At 37.3% G+C, this 21,357-nt stretch overlaps 2 protein-coding genes across 3 annotated transcripts; one reads left to right on the top strand and one right to left on the bottom strand.

The window, feature by feature from the left end:
- Positions 1-2,259: 2,259 nt before the first annotated feature.
- LOC149071674 (uncharacterized) lies at positions 2,260-9,225 on the bottom strand. Of its 2 annotated transcripts, none has more exons than XM_089247718.1 (3): positions 9,106-9,225; positions 4,891-5,313; positions 2,260-2,502 (listed from the first exon to the last, which is right to left on the bottom strand). In XM_089247718.1, the coding sequence occupies exon 2, from the start codon at positions 5,280-5,282 to the stop codon at positions 4,905-4,907; it is 378 nt and encodes a 125-aa protein (XP_089103844.1). In that variant the 5' UTR covers positions 5,283-5,313; positions 9,106-9,225; the 3' UTR covers positions 2,260-2,502; positions 4,891-4,904. The 2 variants fall into 2 exon arrangements, with proteins under 2 accessions (XP_089103844.1, XP_089103841.1); XM_089247715.1 differs by having other exon boundaries at positions 4,887-5,313; positions 9,106-9,219.
- A 142-nt stretch (positions 9,226-9,367) lies between these two features.
- RpL18 (ribosomal protein L18) lies at positions 9,368-17,879 on the top strand. The gene is made up of 7 exons (XM_089248023.1): positions 9,368-9,487; positions 9,596-9,682; positions 10,748-10,855; positions 11,989-12,087; positions 13,903-14,026; positions 14,139-14,208; positions 17,754-17,879. The coding sequence occupies exons 1-7, from the start codon at positions 9,374-9,376 to the stop codon at positions 17,827-17,829; spliced, it is 678 nt and encodes a 225-aa protein (XP_089104149.1). The 5' UTR covers positions 9,368-9,373; the 3' UTR covers positions 17,830-17,879.
- Positions 17,880-21,357: the final 3,478 nt, after the last annotated feature.

Genomic DNA, 21,357 nt, shown 5'->3' with positions numbered 1-21,357 from the left:
TTACTTGTTTAGTCCTTGATTCATTACACAACTGGCAAGACCAATGGCAGTGAGAGATTGATAGTTTCTGGAGGGCCTGAAGGCCAAATATATACTTTTTGTTTTTGTAAACTATAAATTTACTATAGAGGGACCTGTGAAAAGTTCTGACCTGAAAAGGTTGCCGAAAAGCCCAGTCTAGGAATCAAGACGACCCCCACTTCAAACCCTGTTAAGATTGAAGTTACTCCTATTTTGTAAGAAAAATGAGAGAAAATGTGAGATTTGTTATTATCGGAAAACAAAGAGGCTTTGAAAAAGGAATTCTGAATAACACGAGCACCTTGGCTTATCAGGAATGTCGAATTATAGAGACTTTACTGTACTTTCACACATCACATAAGAGCCAAAATACTTGTTTGAGGACAAAATACGATAAAGAAAAATACTGATGAAACTAATTTTGAACATACAGGGTGTTCATAATATAACTTTTGCCGATATACGAGTCTCTAGCACATAAATGCCAACCTTGGAACCAAGCCTCACCGTGGCGGCAATGTTCATCACCGGAGGAGGGGGGGGGGAGGGCAGATCAACCCTAGAAATTAAAAAATAAATAAATTTCGCCAAACACCCAATTTTTCTTCCTCATGATTTTTCTAAAAATTCAAATCAATTTTTTCCAATTTTTGAAAAATTGTGAAGCTGACATTTCATATCAAACTAGCAGTAATACCTGGCACTGCCCACTTTTTCTTCATATACTGGGAGCATTAAAAAGTGAAAGGTAACTAAGGTGAACTAAGGTAACCAAAGTATATATTCTAAAAGTCATTCTTGATGGCCAGCCTTTTTTTACCATATCAGGAATTCACCAAAATCTGACAAACTTTTGAAGTAGCCTATTGTTTAAGTTGGGGGTTTGTTTGGTACACATAGAAAATTTGGCAAAGATTGGTATAAAATTGTGTTAAGAGAACATATATACATAAAGAAAATCAATTTCATATATTCTTAGACTAGAGTTTTTGTTTTACAGTGCCATCTGTAAGTGAAATCTGAACTTTAAGTGAATCTGGCATCTTAGTGCAAACCACATCTTTTTATGTCAATTGATTGATTTATCATTAATTTGATATTTATTCGTGGCTTGTTATTTATTCTTTGGAGATGCGGTTTTTGCATTACATCATTTTGTATTCGATAGGATAAAATGGAATTCAAAGAAATCCTTGAACAACTAAATTTCTAAAAAAAACTAGAATTTCATAGTTTTCACGATTCCACGCTTATGGTAGAAATACCTGAAAACTACAGATATTCTGCAGTAGTTGACAAGTATGCCCTAGCGGCTAAAAAAAGCAAATAATGTGAATGAAATTTGAGATATAGGTGTTTCCAAGTATGTGTCGAGAATGAGGTGTTATAGCAAAATTACGGTTACAGTAAAAAATTCAAATCACACAACACTCACTTTTATGCATTTCCAAATGATTGGTGCAGTAAAAAAAACAGCAATGGCATTGAAACTGTACCTCTCGCACCATAAACAAGCACAGGACGCAGTCAATTAAAGAAGATTTCACCAAGGGATTGATGCACTAACCACTCAGTCAGGAACTTTTATAAATATGCAGGAAGTCCCTGAATGAGTAGTTAGTGCACCAACTCCTTAATGATATCTCCTTTCTTTGACTGCGTTCTGTGACGGCATCTCTGGTGCTACAGATACCATTTTAATGGCATTAATAGCTTTTACTGTGCCAATCATTTTGCAATGCATAAAATGTGAATATTATCATTTGAATTTTTCGAAATTTTGTCATTGTAATCGTAACCACGATAGCTACTACTTCACCACATACCAACTCTGGCCATATCCCTATACTGAAAGTTACTGCCATTAACAAGGTGGGTTGGAAATGAAGGCGTCATCTATCAGTGGTTGTCTCAAGTTTATCAGGGAAAATATCTTGTTATCTATATTCTTCCCCCTGGTTCGGGGACATGACAGCAGTCTTCATGGTGGTAGACGAGCAGCTTACCACCATGCTACTCGGGCATTAACCACAATAGCTAGAGTTTTCTGTAAGTTTTTTTTCTCACTATTCGCTATGGAGCACATGTTCGAAAACACCTATATCTCGAATTTCATTCACATTAGTGGGTTTTTGCAGCCACTAGGGAGCTCACATATTGGCAGAGTTATATTATGACCATACTCTTCTTGTCTTCAATGGTGCAGAAGTAATTATGATTAATAAGGATAAATATGCCTTCACGTCCCAGATTTTATTTTTAAATAGTGTCGTGAGCACGATAAAATATTGGGTCAAATTCATCGTCAAGCAACAATTCACACCAGGTGAACTTTTTGCATACGAAGAGAAAAAAAAATCACATATACAAACATTCTGTGGAGAAGGAAACTTTGCAGTGAGGTTACAGTGGCACAAAACAATGCCGAGCCATGACTTCTCATAGGACCATGTTGCACAGTATCACATACTTGATTGAGCACTAAGGAGAAATAAGAAAATTAAAAAATATGTATATTGCAATATGTTGACAGACAACAAAGAAAGAAAATGATAATTTCTGAACATAACTATTGGGTTGTTTCTCGCAAATTTTGGCCATAATGTCCAAAAAGAATAAAAACTTTCAACCATGGCAGCCAAATAACTCGAAAGCTACAAATAAATAATTAAAGGATGGGAACACAAAGAAGCCTTGTTTATACATTTTCAGAGATGCCGCTCTACTCTAATTTACTCACCCAGGTTATCTGAAAAATCTGGGTCCTTTTTGAGTGAAAGTGGGTCCCTCTCTCAAAAAAAATTATCTCGGAAAAAAAGCTGTGCTTCCTCCACCCATAATTCACTTGTATCTCTATGATTTTTTCCCAGCATGCCTTAGGTATTTGATCACCTGCTTATATCTCTTTGTTGAGTCAGAGCGGCGGGACATGTTCTGGGTAGGAGGAGGAGGTATCACTGTGAATCAAGTAATTCCTTTCTAAAAATATGTTCTATCCAAAAAGGTTCATTTACTTTCATTATCCACTAGTAGGAAAAGCTTGCAAAGATGGTTATGGTCCCAACATTAATTATTACCTTAATTAAGTAATTCTCATTAAGATTTCCCGTTTAAAGTCTTTTCTTGCTTACATTTTTTGAAAAACATTATAAGCAGGATTCACTGTAATTAAAAGTTAAGAGGCACACATTTATATATTTACTAATAAATCAATCTATAAATTTCCCTCTGATTGATTTTCCATTTCGATAAAAAAATCTTAGCTCTTTCAATATCTTCTGATTAAATTTAAAGCAAATGAGATTCTCTCTCTCTCAGTACACATCCTCTCAGACACTAATCTTATGGTTCCTGTGTCATATAAATCTCTGTGAAGCGATTTCCTGGTAGAATGATTTTATTTTCCCCTCTTTGATGGTCCACCACTCTGATCTGTCACCATTTAACTGCTACATATTTTCACACTTGGATATGGGAGCTATGTCAGATTTGTGTTGGTGAAACTTAAGTGTGCTTACATGTGTGTGTGCCCAGCATTTGGTGTGTTTTGTGTTCAGTAGGTGGTGCCATCTATCTAGGGCTGCAACTAGATACTTTCTTAAACGGGACAAGCAGGCCCCATGTAATGTAGAAGAAGCAGTTATATAAAGGATGAATTTGGGCCGCCTCTATTCCAGAGCCTGGACACTAGACGCACCCGCTTTCCCGCAACAGTTTCAGTCCTGCATCTATCCTCTAAATTGGTAATGCATGGATTTGAAATTTAATGTATATATTTGTGCTGTAGGTCTGTGTTGTGATCGTCGTGGCAACCGGAGCTTTTTTTTTTTTCAAAGGAATAGCCAACTCAAAATTGGAAAACCTTAGAAAATCATATTTTTAGCCAATTATCACTGCACAATCGTGGGTTTCAAACCTGGATTTTCACTAAAAGCAAACTCGGGAAGTGAGGGGGGGGGGGGGAAGGGGATATGGGGCCCATGCTCTCCCAAAGAAAATCAAAAGTTAAAAAATATTTTTGGAGAAAATTAAAATATTAGAAAAACAAAACATTATTATACTATTTGTTAATAAAAATTGTTTTGAGTGTTAATGACCCAAACTTTCTGGTAAGAATTAGATCCTTGTGCCCCTCCAAAAGCCGATTCTGCATAACAACCGTGAATTTTGTGATGCAAAATGGTGACTACCGTATAGCAGCTAGATGACGAAACTGCGGATATTCAAGGTAGAGTTTTGCAGATTCAGTTCGCCCCCCCCCCCCCCCCCCCACCGAATGAATGATTGCTTGGAAAATGTTTTACAATTTGAACAGGTGTTCAAAATCCTTTATGATTTTTCAAAAAATGCGTATTCACAATATTGTAGGAACAAGGCAAATTTCTGCAAGATAGACACTGTCTTTGAATGTTGGCAGATTGCCGCGAAAATACCATAATTTCCGGTATGTAACTGGAGGGGAGGAAATCTGCAGGGGAATAAAAAGTCTGAAATTCGAAACTTCTGTGTGTAGGGCCCTTTCATTCCGGGAAACAACTAGGTATCCATCTTATTCTTAAACAACCTGCGTGTATATCAATACAGTATGCTATACAAAGTAGTGAAATCACTTTTTCGAGGTCGTGCAATCACGATAGATGGTAAAAAGAAAAAAAAAGTTGGGGAGGTTTTTCTTTTTCTCTAGGAACTAGGAAAGGAAAAACTTTCTTCTGGGAACTAGGAAAGAACCCGTACCGAAGGATGCGGGAACCAAATTTTTATTCATCTTTTTCCAAAATTCTGGGTATTTGACACTAGCGCATCATTGGCATCTCTGCATTTTTAAAGCGAAGGTAACATAAGACAATAGGAGACATGTAACATACATGCCTAATTTAAGAGCATCACGATCTGGCATTACGCTCAGTTTCCATCAAGCATTCTCGAACAAGTATACGGGCATGAACGATGCCCCGTTTCAAACGCTCAGCTGAGCTTCTGCTACCTGCGTAGGTGGGTCGAATATCTTTTCCCAACTCTTCGATCACTGCGAGAAGCTGAGAGTACTTGGGTTTTTGCTGCTGTTGCCGTATATTTGCAGCAGTTGTCAGAGACGAATTGGCATTTGGACCCTGGACGATCGGGTAGCTTGGCACTGTTGCTGCTGCGATACTGATGTCGTCGTTGTTTCTTTCATTGCGAGGAGTACTGGGATTACTTGTGAATGTTGCATCGACGTTACTTTGAGCGGGCGAATCTATGGAACGATTGTCTTCCTCCATTGAGGCTGAATTCTATCAAATGCTGGTCTATCTGTAGAGAAAATTAATATAAATGAAGTTAGTAATATACAATGTACATAACTGAAGCACAGGGTTATCACAATTAAACTGCTTGAGCTCAGAAAATTGAGAGAGAGAGGAAGGCATTCCGCTGGTCAAAACTGAAACAAATTGAGACAATAGTCTTTTGAGATGAGCTCACCATTTTACATAATATAAAAAAAATTAGGCAATGAGTGGCATACCACTTGACAAATCATTTTAGGTAGTGCCATCTTTACACATGGCCCCCCCCCCGGGCCGTGCCTGAGGGGGACCTCAGAAAAATGAGAAGTAATTGAATTTTTCAAGAATTTGCCAGGTAGGGCCACAGAAAAATCACTTGGCCGGGGGTGGGGGGCGATGATGTTCCTGAGACAGCACTGATTTCAATATGTTCAATATCCGAGGTCTTCAAGCTTTTTTCAATTGCGAGCACTGTCTGTACCCATCATCAAAAGAACATCCTTACTGCAAGTTTGACATACGAATGCATATGAAATGACGATTTCAAACATATAATGTAATTCCTCCAAGGTGTTTAGTTGGAATGTTGATCAAGTGCTCATGAGCACAAAATCTGACACGAGCATTGAGCACTCTGGGCACTTTAAGGAGTGCCATGGTGCTCGCGGGCAATGGGTTGTAGATGCCTGATCAATATGCCCCTATTGGCTAATGGCTTTGTTTTCATGTTTCTTTCCCTGCATCTACCACAGGTGTTTATGGTGCCGCTTAGGGCTTTGTTAGCCGGGGCAAGTTGGTATTTTGGTGCCCCTCACCATTTAGAAGAAGAACTTAAAGGGTGAATTTGGTGCTCCTTCTAGTCCAGCGCCCAGAGCACCAGACTTGCCTGCTCCCCCAGTTGTGGCCCTGGTACCACCAGTACCGTTCTAATATCATTTATGGTTTTTCATTGTGCTGATCACTTGGCAATGAATAAAAGTGAGTGTTGCTATTACAATTTTTCAAAATTTTATACCAGTAACCTGTAACAGTAAGAGCTAGGATTTTGTTTTTCCACTCAGTCTCATACTCTGAAACATCTGCATCTCGAATTTGGAACAATTAGAGTATAGTCTTTTTTTTCTTTGGTGACTTTTTTTTGGTGATTTCCTTTCTTTTGATGCTTTTTTTTCTGGTTGGTGATGGCTAGCCATTATCTTCTGTAGGCTTTTTTTCTGCTGGCTATTATTATTATTCCTTTGGCTTCTGGATTGCGATTTCTTCTTTTGCTATTGGTTATCTACTGCAATTGATGTCGTCTTTAGAGGTTGCTAACTAATAATAGACTTCTGCATATAGCGCAGCATTCGAATCGTGTCTGTTAGCGTTTAAGAGCTTTTTTTAAATTCTTTGTTGATATGTTGTATCGTATATACCATTTTTTCTCAGCATGTTGTTTTCTTGTGGGAAAATCTCACTTTCTCGGGTTGTACATTTCAAATTTTCATTAATTTTTTGCATACTAGCAAATATAGTTTTAATCCCACAATCCTCTTTTTATTGAACCCAAAGACAGTTTCTGGTCAAAATCCAGAGTTTTTTTTTGTCCGGACCATTATATTATTTAAAAGAGAGTCCTGGATTCCAACAAAATAAGCAAATGTAACACGCTAGAAAAACCGGCACAAATAAATAAATAAACAAACTCTAAAATTTTAACTTTCACGAAACACTGTGTGTGTGTAGAAAAGCCTATTATTACTAGAGACCTCTGAAGGGTGATGCCATCTTTAGATGATATCCAATAGTAAAGGAAATGACAACACGAAGGAAAAATGTCAATGGTTTTTCCTTTGGGTCACCGTTTCTTTCACTGTTGGATATCATCTGAAGATGGTGTCACCCTTCAGAGGTCACTAGAAATAACAAGCTTTTGTACATATGCACAGTGCTTCAATCAAATGTAGGGGAGTCGGAAGTGTTTGAAACTTGTGTGGGTCTCGTTTTGATTTTTATAAAAGAAATTTTGACTTCTGAATCAATCCAGGGTACTCAGACCCATGCCAGCACCTACGGCCTCGAAGCCACTGTCCCCAGGTTACTTCTTTTGGTCATTCATATGCAAGCAGTGATGCTAACTCGTGGGAAATTTCCCATATTCGTGGGAAAAACTGGCCAAAATTGGTCCACATGGGAAATTTCTCGGTGTTTGTGGGAAATTTTGAGAGGTCATCAAACAAAAGAATTTTTGTTGAAAAATATATAAATGCAAAACAATACTTTTCTTGTGTAAAATAATTGACTATATATTTCCACCGATAGATGGCAGCACAAATTTCGGAATGTGTGGGAAAAATTTAGTCAAAAGGGAAATTTTGCTTGACGAGGTTACCATCACTGTATGCAAGGGTATTGGAACACATACATGGGTTGAGGAGAACATACAAAACTTTTATTTCTGAATCTTTTCTAAGGGTGCCGAGATCCATGTCACAAATCAACGTGGGTGTTCAAGTACCCACAGCACTCCTAGATCCGACGCCACTGATCAAATGTAAAAATTAGCATTTCGGAGCTTATTTTTTGTTCAACCATTTAAACACTGTGTCTTCCTTTGGAACAGTTATAGCATAATCCCTTTTGGTGTTTTTTTCTTTGGCGAGAAAAACGCTCGAAAGCACGATGAGCAATCGCCAAGGGTGAAACGGAGTCATGCTTTGGGATACCTTTCTTTCCAAAGGGGAAAAATGGCCAAAAGGGAACAACACTATGGTTGTTAAAAGGAAAAATGGAACAGCTTTGGTATAAGGGACACGCCAAATTGGTGACTTTTTACCGGCGATAAGTTTCCATCGTTGGCGTGCTCTGGTTTGTTGTTGTTCTTCTGGGTTGTCGTTGTTCCAGAATGTTCGTAGAATTCTGCCAGTCGGTGGCGCTGGCTGTTGTTTTTCAGTGTTCTTAGCGTCCTAGCGCGTCTTTCAAACGGGTTTTACTGCCATTTTCAAACTGGTTTTCTCTTTTTCTCATTCTATCCTCTCTTTTTTTCTTCCAAATGACGTCACTTAATAGCCGCGGCGTTTTGAAAAACCGTTGGGATAGTTCTTCATATTTTCTCTTCCTTCCGTATATATGATGTAGTGTGTGTGTCGGATTAATTGGAATTATTTTGGACATCTTTTCCCTCAGGTTGTACCTTTAATATTTTCCAATATTTATTCTTTTCTACATGCAGGATGCCCCTGCATCCTTTTTATTTTATTTACTTATTTTATACCGTTGATTATTTATAAGAACCCGGATTCTCGGAAAGAGTCCGGGTTTTAATTTATAATAAATAGAATATTTTTATTTATACAACATGTAGGACCGTTGATTATTTATAAGAACCTGGATTCCCGGAAGGAGAGTCCGGGTTTTAATTTATAATAAATAGAATATTTTTATTTATACAACAGGACCGTTGTTTATTCACAACGGTCCGGGTTTCATTTAAACCCTGATTCATTTTCTTTTATCTAGTTTTATTTTTTAAACACTCCACTGCTTATTTTTGTTTATACCATTTGTTTTTACTGTTTTCTATGCTGGCGACTTTTTTTTTCTGGCGCACGTAGTGTCTGGCGGCTTTTTCTCGGGCCGTCTGACATATTTGGCACCGGAAAAAAAAGTCGCCGAAAATCGCCAACCTGTCCCTTATACCAAAGCTGTTCCCAATAAATTATTAATTATTATAACATTCACGCTCACAGACCCCCTATGTAAGAACCATTGCTATAGGACAAACACAAAGAAGAAAATTGCATTTAAAACTAAATTTTGTTTAAAACATGAAACCTACCTCAGAGATGTTTTAAAAACTTTTAAAATTGTTCAACGCCAACCCGAATGGTAAAGTTCAGCACCACAATAACTCTTTGTTTACAATAAGCCAAATTGAGCTCATCCTCAAGACGGCCATAACCATGCGTTTTTTGGAAGAATTTTTTTTAAAATATTTAAAATCTATCTCCCAAGTTTATCCAATAAAATAAAATTTTAAATTGAAATGAAAAATATTTCTAAAATAATAAAAAAGTTATCTGGCAGATAACTTAAAAAAATTAAATATGATTGGAGTGAAAGTTTTTTCCTTCTATTCCCAGCATCATCACCATCAACATCCGTTTACCCATAATACCCGTTTCTGTATTCATGTTGGTGTCCGAGTGTTAAGGAAGATGGTGAGTGAAATCTTTATTAATCCAATTAATAAATGCAATTTATATCCGAAATATTTGTTAATAATGTTTATGTACTAATATAAAAACTAATTCCTATTGTATTTTTAGGGTATCGACATCAACCATAGATATGATCGGAAAGTGGTCCGACGGGCGCCCAAGAGTAAAGATATTTACCTTGCCCTGCTGGTGAAGGTAAGTTTTATTGATAAATTCTTTCATTTGTTCATTCATGCAGCATGTTTTACAAAATATGCAATTAATGAATTATAATGGTTAAAATAAATCCGTCACATGAAAGGGTTCCTGGGCGGCTGAGGTCTAAGATTTGTACTTAGCCATTACATGTATTTTGTTAAAAGTTTTAGGCCTCCCCTTCCCCCGACTAATTGCCTCCATTCGGCCATGGGGAATTCAGGCCCTGGCATAGTTTCTCAAACGGAGTTCCATCGCCCTGTTTCTTCAAAATTTTTTTAATTTCATCGCCCCCCATAAACTCAAGTGAACCCATAGGATCCTGTGTTATACCCGCAGCTTCTATTGTCCCCCTGCACCATTCTATCGCCTACCAAGGAGCGATATTCCCCATTGCGAAACACTGGTTTAAATATGAATTGCAGTTTTATTGCTGTTTCTATTAAAACTAGTTCAAGATCAGACAGCCAAAATTCATAAAGACTGCCTGTAGTTCCCAACGTTTTAATCTCATCTCTTTAGGGTGCCGCAGTGAGCCTTCCTTATTGAAGTATGTCTATTTAAAGCCATGAAGCAGCTGTTTGTTAGACTATTGTTAGGAGTCGCCGAAGACAAAAGTTTGAGAACCACTGGATAACGCCACAGATATAGTGAAATTCATTTGTGTTATCTGGATTTCATATTAACTGACTAAACAGTGTAGAAAGAATGTGCTATGTTCATTAAAAGTATGACAAATTAAACGCTAAGCTGCTGTTTTGCAGCTAATATTGGCCCCCCCTTTGTCTGTGGAAAAAATAAAATTGGCCATTTTTTCCAACAATAAATCTTTTTTCATTATATTATGAAGGTATCATTATGACTATGCAGTAATTGGAATATAGTAATGACTTTGGAAAAATTTGCAATTAAATGTTCATAGCGGTTATAGACGAGTTGTGCTCAGCTTGGAAAAACAAATCTCTAAATGATAATGAAAAGTAAAGAATACCAGTCATGTTATAAGTGGGATTTTATTTTTTGTTGCAGTTTAAAGATTTTTTAAATCTAATTTTTTCATTTTAGCTGTATCGTTTCCTTGCCCGAAGGACTGGAGCCAAGTTTAACAAGATAATTCTGAAGCGGCTGTTCATGAGTAAAATTAATAGGCCGCCAGTTTCATTGAGCAAATTGGTAAGTTTTTTCAGTTGCCATACGGTTTTGATATTTGTAATGCTGTTCTGGATTTTAAATGGGTGACAAGGTTTTTGACACAACTAAAAAAAAATCACCATTTTTACTATGCTGTCAAAAACTGGTGTCCAGATCAGTTTTAGCATCTTCCTGTGAATTCTTGTCTGATTGTGAAAATGTTAAACTGTTGCATTAAACTGATATTAAACTTTTTTTATTCTCAGCCTAATCTAAGATACTTCCCAGCATGTCTTATCGCTTAATACAATTTTAAATTTTATGTGACATCAAGAATGGCTAAAACTAGAGGGGAGGGGAAAGATAGCAACTGCTCTGAATAGAAAATTGGGTTGAAGTGAGATATCTACTTTACCGTACACCAACTCCAGTCATATATCGCCATACTTTAATTTCCAACCAGTGGAGTTGGGTGGGGAATGAAGACTCCATTCATCAGTGGTCGCCCCAGTCTCGGTAGATAAAGCACTTGCTTCTGAGACGTTCTATGCCCTGATTTGAACTCGTGGACCTTGATGGTAACCTTCATAGTGGAAGACGAGCATCTTACCACTGTGTCACTCGGGTAAAAACAGTTGTGAAAAAAGTGAGGTATCTGGTTCACATAAAATTTGGTCATTATTTGGCAACCATATCAGTTTAATCAATTTCACAGCGGGTGCCCCAACTTCCAAAGGATCCCGAAAAACCCAAGCTTCACTTTTTTGCAATTTAAGGGCCCAATATTTTCTTTTGCACCCTGGGTGTTGGCTGACTTTCACCCGTCACTGAATTTAATTCATTCTTGATATCTTTAATAATACAACTGACAATAAATACAGAATGTTTGATCATTTTAAAAATTGCCAACCTGCACCCATAAATGACATAAAAAATTCTAGCTGAAAAATGTTTTCGAAATTTTTTTTGTGATTTTTTTTTTTTGATCGAGTCTATGAGTTCGCACATCTGTGTGTGTATGTATATATATATATTTTTTGATTTTCATATGTTTGGTAATAAAAAAGTCGCAAAATCGTCATATACCATATTGGGAATTTACCCATTTAAAAAAAAAAAAATATTGATCTATTGATACTTTGTATTATGTTAAATCTTGTTCTGTTATCACACAGATAATGACGATGAAGAAACCTGGTAATACTGAGAAAACTGCTGTTATTGTGGGTACTGTGACAGATGATTTGAGGGTTTTCGATGTTCCAAAGATGACGGTGAGTATTCTTTAAGTTATGTGCGAGATTCATTGACGTATTCGTTATTCATAGTGTGTGTGTAACTGTTTTAATTGCCAGGATACCAACCTGATATCATTTTATCATTTGAGACTTGCCTGGCAAAGTTCAGTAATTTGACATGATATAGACTTCGTCTGCTAACCGAGATACCCGAGAAGGAGTCAGTCACGATGGTCTTGATAGTCACCTATAATAGCTTGTTAAAGGATTTGTGCACAAATTAATCTTTGGGGTCAGTTTTTCTACAGGGTTCTATTCAGTGCCGCTCCCTCAAGAAAAACTCCTAGAAAATTGTTTTTCCAACTTCATTAATTTTTCATTCAAGACACATCACACATTATTATAAAATCAGAAAATTGTCATTCGTAGACTGATTTAGCAATCAAATATAGAAAATTTTAGGTGCTAAAGCATTGCCATGGTGACCAGGCACTTGTCAAGTCCTAATGATGATAAAAACTTGATTTGACTTCACGCACTCCACACATTATTCTTATGGCCGAAATTTGGGTCCGTTTCCTGGACCCTTCACAAAATTCCTTATCTGAAAAACTGACCCTCTTAACAAAATTGATCTTAAAAATTGACCGCTCACGAAATGCAAATTAATGAAACCATAAATTTGGTGTTTCATTTCTTTTGTGGTAAATTAGCTGAATTATTCCACTTCCTTCAAAATCACTTATTTTTCATGAAATTAAAAAGTCGGGATGTACCCTGATTCTGGAACCATTACAAGCTTGTACAGTGCTTTGAGGATTTGCGTCCACTGTCTCGTGGAGGTCTGTGCCACACTCCAGTAACTTGTAGCAACTGGAATTGGGGGGGGGGCCTTAATGGAATGCTGTGTCAATGGTGTCTGTTAGCTGGGGATGCTATATATATATATATATGTTTTTCAATGCTGGTTCTTTTCTATACTATTCTGGGGGTCGGTGGTTGATGGATGTTTGAGACCCACCTTAATCAGATTGTTTTTTGTAATTCTGAGTTTGTTTTAAATTATATTTCTTATTCTGTTTAATACGAGAGGATTGAACACAAAAAGTATCCGAAAATAAAATTTTGAAGAATCTCGCTCCACCTTCAAAGTATTAAGGGGTATTTTTGTAAAAAAAAAAAGGGATATGTTTTTTTCAATTTGGGACAAATAACTATTTACTCCAAATTTCAGATAAATTTTTTTTTTCACTCAATGAAATTTGAAGGAGTTAGAAGAAGGTTCTCTCTGTTTCTCTTGGGGAAAGAATTTTACGAAATACTTGGTGTGTCAATTTTGACACATTGCGTACAAGTGTTTGGCAAGAAATTTGGATTATCTTTATTTGATGGATCAGTGATAATTCTGGTAACCTTGTGCTAACCTAACTGCACGTTAGAAAAAGTAAGAAGAGGGAAAGGAAAACATAGGTGAGATAAGTTTTTTAGTCCTTTTTCCACCCTCGCCCTACTTGTTCTTCGCACTTGCATTTATATTGTAGAGAAATACATGTGTGGGGGGGGGGAAATAATAACAGGAAAGGGAGGGCAACTACCATAGAGATGGGGTTACTGTAAAGCTTCACGATAAAGATAAAGAAGGAAACACAGAACTTGTTTGAATTTTGAATTTATTTCGCTAGTGTTTGAACGTAATATTACGCCCGTGGTCATAAAGAGGTTAATTCTAGCGTAAAATATTAAAATTTGATCTTTTTTTGATATACATTTAATGTAAAATAACTGGTATGTTGTCGTACATAAGTGTTTTTTTTTTCTTTTATTTGTGACTGCACTGATTTTTTTATTTAGTTGTGTGCTCTGCGGGTGACTGAACGTGCAAGAGCCAAGATTTTGAGAGCTGGTGGTAAAATTATCACATTCGATCAGTTGGCTCTGCAGTCGCCGAAAGGGAAGAACACTCTTTTGATGCAAGGTATATATAGGAATTCTATGTAACTTTGTTTCACTTTCTAGGACATGTTCTTAAGGTTGTGTTTGTGTATATTTTGAGGCCTGTGTTTGTTTATATATTTTCCCTTCTTTAGGAAAAAGGAATGCAAGAGAAGCATGCAGACACTTTGGTCCAGCTCCTGGTGTGCCACACAGTCATACCAAGTATGTTTTACATTTTGTGTTTCTTTTACTATGTGTGTTATATAGGTTTCTGTGCTCCTAAATACAATTCCCTTGTTTGAATATGTAGGTTCCGCCTGGTTTGTTAAATTAGGTATCTGAAAAAAAATAATTCTCTCCCCCCTCTCGTTGCATATGCAAGGGTGGGAAATCTGTTCCAATTGCGCAGTACTGGGCCAAAAAATCAACATCCTGCAGTGTTTTTTTAAAAACAAAAATTTCTGTGCTAAATAAACAATTGTCAGGAATTTCTGTGTCAAAAAGACACCAAAAAATTTTGTTCGTGCGTGTGTTTTTTTCTGCGTGCTGCAAAACAATTCTTTCCAAAAGAGCTTGTTTCATTCCTTTGTACTTCAGTACCGTTTCCTCCCATATTCCATAGTCATGTATCTGGTGACTGAAAAGTGGAGATATCTATTATGAAGTGTATTGGGAAGTAAATTTACTGGCTAACCACGTGTGTTTTTTTTACACACCACACACAGGTTTTTTTTTTTCATTTAAACAAAAATTTCCAATCCTGAAATATTTAAAAGTTATTTTAATCCAAAAAAAATTAGAAAAGCTGCAAATATATTGAACCAATGATCCATCTGGTCTGACCTTGAAAGAGTTGCTGTAAGTTTGTAAAAATGTATGAAGTTAAGAGATATTGTCAATTTTTAAAAAAAAATAAATTTTCGGTTGTTCCCACACTATTACTTTACCACACGAACTCTGGTCATATATTGCCTTACGGCAATTTTCAAGCAGAGGAGTTGAGTGGGGAATGAAGGCTCCATCCATAGGTGCTCTTTCCACATTCGGTAGGTAAAGAACTTGATTTGAACCCATGGACCTTGATGGTAACCTTCGTAGTGGCAGGCGAGCAGGCGCCGCTCGGGCGTGACAGATGTTCCCACACTGGACTTTGTCCCTGAAAATTGTATTGGAATAACCGTTGCTCAGTACTAGTGCTTTCCCCCTCCCAATCAGGCTTTCTATTGCCGAACCCCAATAATATCAGCAGGGCTTCCACTCGTCCTACTTTTTGGTGAAATGTCCTACTTGGTTTTGTCCTACTTTTTCTACCAAATCCTATCTACAAAATTTGTGTAATTGGTTTTAATTGAGCAGAGAATCATTGATGTATTGCCAAATAGTACAAATGTTGTAGATTACAATTAATGATTTTGCCAAAGCAGAAATTGCATAGTTTTCAAGGTTATTTGAGGGTTGTATGTGGACTATTTTGTTTATTAATTTTTCATTTGCTTAGTTTGAGGGTTCAACAAGAAGTCCTTAAAAACTTCTGTCTGGATGGAAAAAATTTTGTATTTACTTTTCATGGTCTTGGACAGTAACATTAATCATTTAAAATTATTGTGCACATTTTGTGTATATGTGAAACAACAGTTTGCATTGCAAAGCAGTGGATACATAGGCCTATTCTACTTTTAGTGATTCTGATTCTACCCAATGGCATTCCATTGTCTTTTGTATTTTTAAGGCATGCAGAGGCATGAACAATACCATACTCGGCTAAGAGCTAGAAATGAAAGTGCTTCATTTTTCAAAAACAATTACACTGGTATTGAACAGTAAAATGTAAACAAATCCCTTTTAAAAAAAAAGGTGGATGGCAACTCAGTAAAACCATTGTTTGCCTTGACCTCCAATATATTGAAGTGGGTGAAAATCTGCAGCATTTTCTAAGGTGTGGTTTGACACCTGCACAGTTGCCAGTGGTGGTTCACTACTAAATATGAAATTCTGTGCTTTTTTAAATTCCCATTCTTTCGAGAGAGAAAAAATGTTGAATGTTGCCATATGGCCATCAGCAGACTTATAAGGGATCATTCAAGTATTCCGTCTGCAGATTTTTAGCCATTTTTGAACCTCCCATGCCACATATTGAGATCAGAGGTGTGTGGGGGCGTATTGAGGGTCCCCCCAAAACAAATTTATTTTTGATGCAAAAAGTTTTTAAAAAAATCTTTGTTAATTTCAATGTTATTTTAAGGCTAATAACTCAAAATTTCTCTTAATAACTCAGAAATTCATTCAGCCCCACTGCTTTAAGCCTTTTCTGCTTCCTGCAAAGGTGTTTACTGCGTAACCCACCGATTGTGATTACCTTTGGAGAATTGACAGTTAAACCTGTTGAAGTTGGACACCTACAGTTCTAAAATATGTACAAGTTAGAGAGGTGTCAAGATATATAGTAAGGTTCTGTCCAGCCAAAATTTTGGTCTGTTCTCTGAACACAAAATTCTGAATCTGAAAAACGGACCCTTCACAAAATTTTTTATTCAGAAAATGGACTCTTCACAAAATAAAAATTAATAAAACCATAAATTTGTCATTTCTTTTGTGATAGATTAACTAGATTATTTCGCTTCCCACAAAATTACTTATTTTCACAAAAACAGGACCTTACAAAAAAAACAGTGGACAGACCCCTGAAGAGGTACAGTACTGTGGATATTGTGTTATAAGATTGTGGTTGGTTCCATTCAAAACTGTATCAATGTACTGCCTAATACAAAAGGCTTTACTTTACATAGCCCTATCACCACTGTCTGACACTTTGCAGTGAACTTTGCTATTAATGCACAGGGATCATTTTTCACATGACAAACTGAACAGTGAATACTATATTTTTGGCTTGTGTTTTAAGTTTTGAGCATTAATTAATTGATGGAGTGGTATAGATTGTCGCAGTTGTTGCAAATTACAGAACATTAAGCTCTCTAGATTGCGACAGATGGCTTTTTTCTTAGCATAATATCCGGAAAATAACTTTCCTTGATTAAGCTCTCTTCTTCAACATGGTTGCTCTAAATTTCATGCCGATCAGTGAATATCAGTTGTTTAAAAACAACCATTTGAGTAATGGGGGGGGGGGGCACTCACCATGTGTGGTTAACTTTTTCAGGGGAACAGTAAATAAATACGCATAAAATGCAGAAATTAAATATATCATTAAGAATATTTGGTATTTTTTATAAAGGGTGGTCGATGGCATAATCATAATTTATTTCAAACCCCCACCCATTGATGCCGACCTAATACTTGAATGACCCCCAACACAAATATACGCCCAGTTATATACCCATGCATCATGATTTGGAAGATAACTGTACAAAAAAGTATAACAATATCAAGAACTCATAGAAAATGTTTACCATATCATATTTGCTGCTGTACTAGACAGCAAATGACTGGTGTGAAAAGTTCGGCAGGAAAATGTGGCTGTTTTTTTTTTTTTTCATTTTTGTTAGCGATCTCAAATATTGTTGCTTTTAATTCATGGTTTTTCTTTCTAACATTAATGTTGCCGCTCCAATTCTTCAACCCTGTAAAATCTATGAAATTTCACAAAGAACAATATTTCCTGATAGTTTTATTTTTGAAGCTTTTTTTTCAATAGTAAATGTTTTTATGTGGTTTAAAGGAGTTAAAAAAGCTCATGGTATCAGAAATGAATCCTTTGGAATGTCATTTTGTATTTAGTGTGGTAATTTTTTTTATATTTTTAATTTCAGGCCGTATGTGCGATCCAAGGGACGTAAATTTGAGAGAGCTCGTGGCCGCAGGAAGAGTCGTGGCTTCAAAGTTTAGGTTGAACTTTGTAAAATGTGGAATAAAACACACTCAAGATTTTTTCTTTATGCTGCAAGTGCTTTTATGTTTCTTATCAATTTATGATTTACTGCCTGTTAAATTTGGTTTTTACATTGTTATAACGACTTCTGCTTCAGGATGCAGTTCAGGTTCATATGTTCGCCCGATATAAATTTTGGAAATATTTAGAACTTCATTTGAATGATGTTACTACAGGGTTCCTAGCGACCTGGAAAGTCAGGGAAAATGTGAAATATTTTTCAAAAGTTGAAGAAATGAAGTCGGTGGAAGGGCTAGCTTGTTTGAAAAACAAATTCATAAGGTTAAGATTAAATTATATTTTTCCAGAGTTTTTGTCAGAGAAAATGATTTAACAAATTTTTCTGGGAATCCTGTATTAATTATATTCATAGACATGGACTAACAACATGACATAATCTGATATTCAGTAAAGCCGGAATCACGCTAAAAGTCTTACAAAAGTTTTTTTTTTATAGTGTAATTCTAGCCTTGAAGTAGCACTTTTCTAGCATAGAGTTTGGTAGAAAAATGATAGAATTTAGGCATTTTCTTGAGGAGTGTGGTTGATCATCGGTTTCCAACGAGCTCAGAGGGTTCCACGTGACCAATCATCCTTATAAATCTCGGAACTCAGCTTTCAAAGAAAACTTTTTAGTCAGGCTGGGATTATATTGATAAACACTGTTAAAAAGCTTGACAAATGCAACCACTAACGGCCGTATTCACCAACACAGTTCAACTGCAATCACAGGTGAAAGGATTGAAGATTGAAATGCATTGGTAAAATTGAGGATTTTAACCAATCCGTGTCGATTGGTAATCATTTAACCTGTAATTGTAGTTTCAACTGTGTTTGTGAATACGGCCGTAAGTGTATCAATTACATTTGCTCGAATGTAACCAATAGGCTCATTATTGTTTTAAATTTTTGTAAAAGATCTTTCATTAAGATTCATAGTGTAATCCTGGCTTTACTGATTATCGAAAAGCTGTTACTTGTTTTGAATTTTAACGAGGTAGTGTTTCGACAACAAAAAAATCAGCACTTGGATGATTAAACAGCTTAGGAAACATGGAATTTTTGAACCCAAAATTCATAAATGCCATTTTTTAGCTTCATCAGGAAAGTGAGTGGGTTTTTTGGACATTTGTTATCCACTGGTAGCGAGTCCTCTTGATTAACAGAATTTACATGTGCTTTACGGTAGTGTTTCTTACCTTTTTTAGCCCAGGGCCTCCACCTGGGGGGGGGGGGTGATTTGCCATAATCACCATGCACTAAAAATTGTTTTATTGGCGTGGGCGGAAGCCGCCCGTTTAAGTCTATCTACTTACAGCACCCACCTCATCCAGGAAAGAAACTCCCAATTGAATTTAGTTAAAATTAATTTTATAATGAACAGAAATGATTATAACGTGTGTTTCTTAATTTAACATTTTGGGAAGAAAAATGGGTTCACACACACACAAAGGGTGGGTGTTGAAACTCCAGGGTTCTGTTTTGAGGTTGAGTATAAAAGGTGCTCACTAGCAAGGCCGGATTTGGGCAGGTGCGAAGGTTGCAACCACACCGGGCAGCTAAATTTTAGGGGCCGCAAAATGGAATAAAAATACATTGAGTTACATTTTGGCTTGTTAACCCTTCAGGCCGGTCTGCTTGAAATTTAAATGTTTAGGCCCTATTTGCGGTATTTATTTAAAAAAACCGAACATTGTGAGCTCTGTTGAAAATGAGTTTTTTTTCAATTTTCATTCTAGAATTGTAAAAGATATATCAAAGTAAAATGTCTACTCTCTCCCCAAACACACACACAGGGGTTCTCAAACATTTTACACCTGCGACGTCCGTTTCCTATTCAATATATCTGTGAGCTTCACCGGCTATCCAATTTATATTTCCGAATAACCTTTGCCAGGGAGACCGCTTTTCGGCGCCCCTGACAAATGTTGGAGCCGCACAGAAGCCCTGGTCTACTACTATATGCAATAAGAATTTCAATGTGATTATTTTAAAAAGATCAGAGGCAGTAAAAAAAATTCCACCACCTGTGACGTACTAAGATCCGCATAGAGTTTAAGATTCTGTTCAAAACGGGAATCTCCATCTCCACAAGCCAGGGCCATAAATTCGGGGCCCTGAGCAAAAAAATGAATATTTAGAGCCCTTATTTAAAGGGTTCTCTGATACAAAGGTGTAGGGGGTTAAGGACAGTCAATTTCGTAGACCTGAAAATTTGGGGCACGTGCGTCAATGTGAGAAACGCCCTGCTCCAAGTCAAGAGTATACGAGGATTTGCTGGAACAGAAAGAGCGCTGAATTCTCCCTCTTAACGACACAGGGTGTGGGTGCAAAATGTATGCTTACCCCCAGCTGAAAGAGTTAAGTATTTAGTTGCTAATTCTCTCTCCCCCCGCCCCCGTAGATCAGCGGTGCTCAACCTTTTTTGACTCACGGCGCCTTTCCTATAAATGTCTGGCGGAAACCCGTAGGCCGGCCTATTTTTTTATTTATTCATCAGTTATTTTTATTATTCAAAAGTATAATTATTTTCAATTTTACTGGTTTTTTAAATTTTTCTCGAGCGACCGCGGAGCCCCTGGAAGTTCACGCAGAGCACCAGTTGAGAACCACTGCTGTAGATAATTCATCTAGCCCTGATAGCCCTTATATTGTGGTGCGCTGTTCCCCACATCTTGCAGCAGAGAGGGTCCTTTGGCGGGCCCCATGATTGATGCTTTTCACGGGAACCCTTCTATAGTGAATTTATAAGGCGAAGACAGAATTATGAATCGTTCGGTCCCCACGGGTCCAGCCCAGGCCCGTAGCTAGAAATTTCGTACGAGGAGCAGACCCCCCCCCCCCCCGCTACGGCCTTGTGTCAGCCCTACCCTCTTGGGGGACAGGATTAAATAATAGTGGTTAGCACTTTCAAGTGCCCATGGCTCGCGAACCAAATGTGGCCCTCGCGGTTATCTGATATGGTCCGCCACGTGAAACCCAGTTTTGTAAAAATGAACTAAGTGGCACATATATATACAGATCGCTTAAGCGGCACCAGAGCATTGAAGCGGCTCGTGGCACATTCACAGATAATTTAAGTGACCCGCGACACAGTTCTAGAACACTTACGTGGTCTGTGGCACATTTAAAGATCCCTTGAGTGAGATGTGGCACAGTTTTAGAGCACTTGAGCGGAATCCCAGTGCAGTTCTACGTCACTCAAGTTACCCGCGGCACATTCCCAAATTACTTAGTGATAAGCGGAATAATTACGGACCACTTGAGTGACGCGCAGCATAATTACGGACCACATGAGACGCGCGGTGTAATTACGAACCACTTGAGCATGGGTGGAGTTGGACTTGGAAGTCTCGGGGGGCAAGATTATGTCAATACATATATATATTAGGTTAGTCAACTCCACCTTTGACGCTTGGGGGGGGGGGGGGCGTATCTCTGCCCATGCACTTGAGTGATGCGCGGCACATTTCTAGGGCACTTGA

The sequence above is a fragment of the Pholcus phalangioides genome, unplaced genomic scaffold (genome assembly GCF_987345545.1).
Source record: "Pholcus phalangioides strain wild (caught in Gottingen) unplaced genomic scaffold, Ppha-v1.0 ptg000018l_1, whole genome shotgun sequence".
NCBI classification, from domain to species: domain Eukaryota; kingdom Metazoa; phylum Arthropoda; class Arachnida; order Araneae; family Pholcidae; genus Pholcus; species Pholcus phalangioides.
This window is presented reverse-complemented; position numbering and strand designations above follow the sequence as displayed.

Excerpts from the sequence above, each read along its gene's own strand:
- LOC149071674 (XM_089247718.1), bottom strand. The coding sequence starts at position 5,282 with ATGGAGGAAGACAATCGTTCCATAGATTCGCCCGCTCAAAGTAACGTC.
- RpL18 (XM_089248023.1), top strand. The coding sequence starts at position 9,374 with ATGATTGGAGTGAAAGTTTTTTCCTTCTATTCCCAGCATCATCACCAT. Across the intron at positions 9,683-10,747 it reads ACCTTGCCCTGCTGGTGAAG|CTGTATCGTTTCCTTGCCCG; the intron begins GTAAGTTTTATT and ends TTTTCATTTTAG. Across the intron at positions 14,027-14,138 it reads GAACACTCTTTTGATGCAAG|GAAAAAGGAATGCAAGAGAA; the intron begins GTATATATAGGA and ends TCCCTTCTTTAG.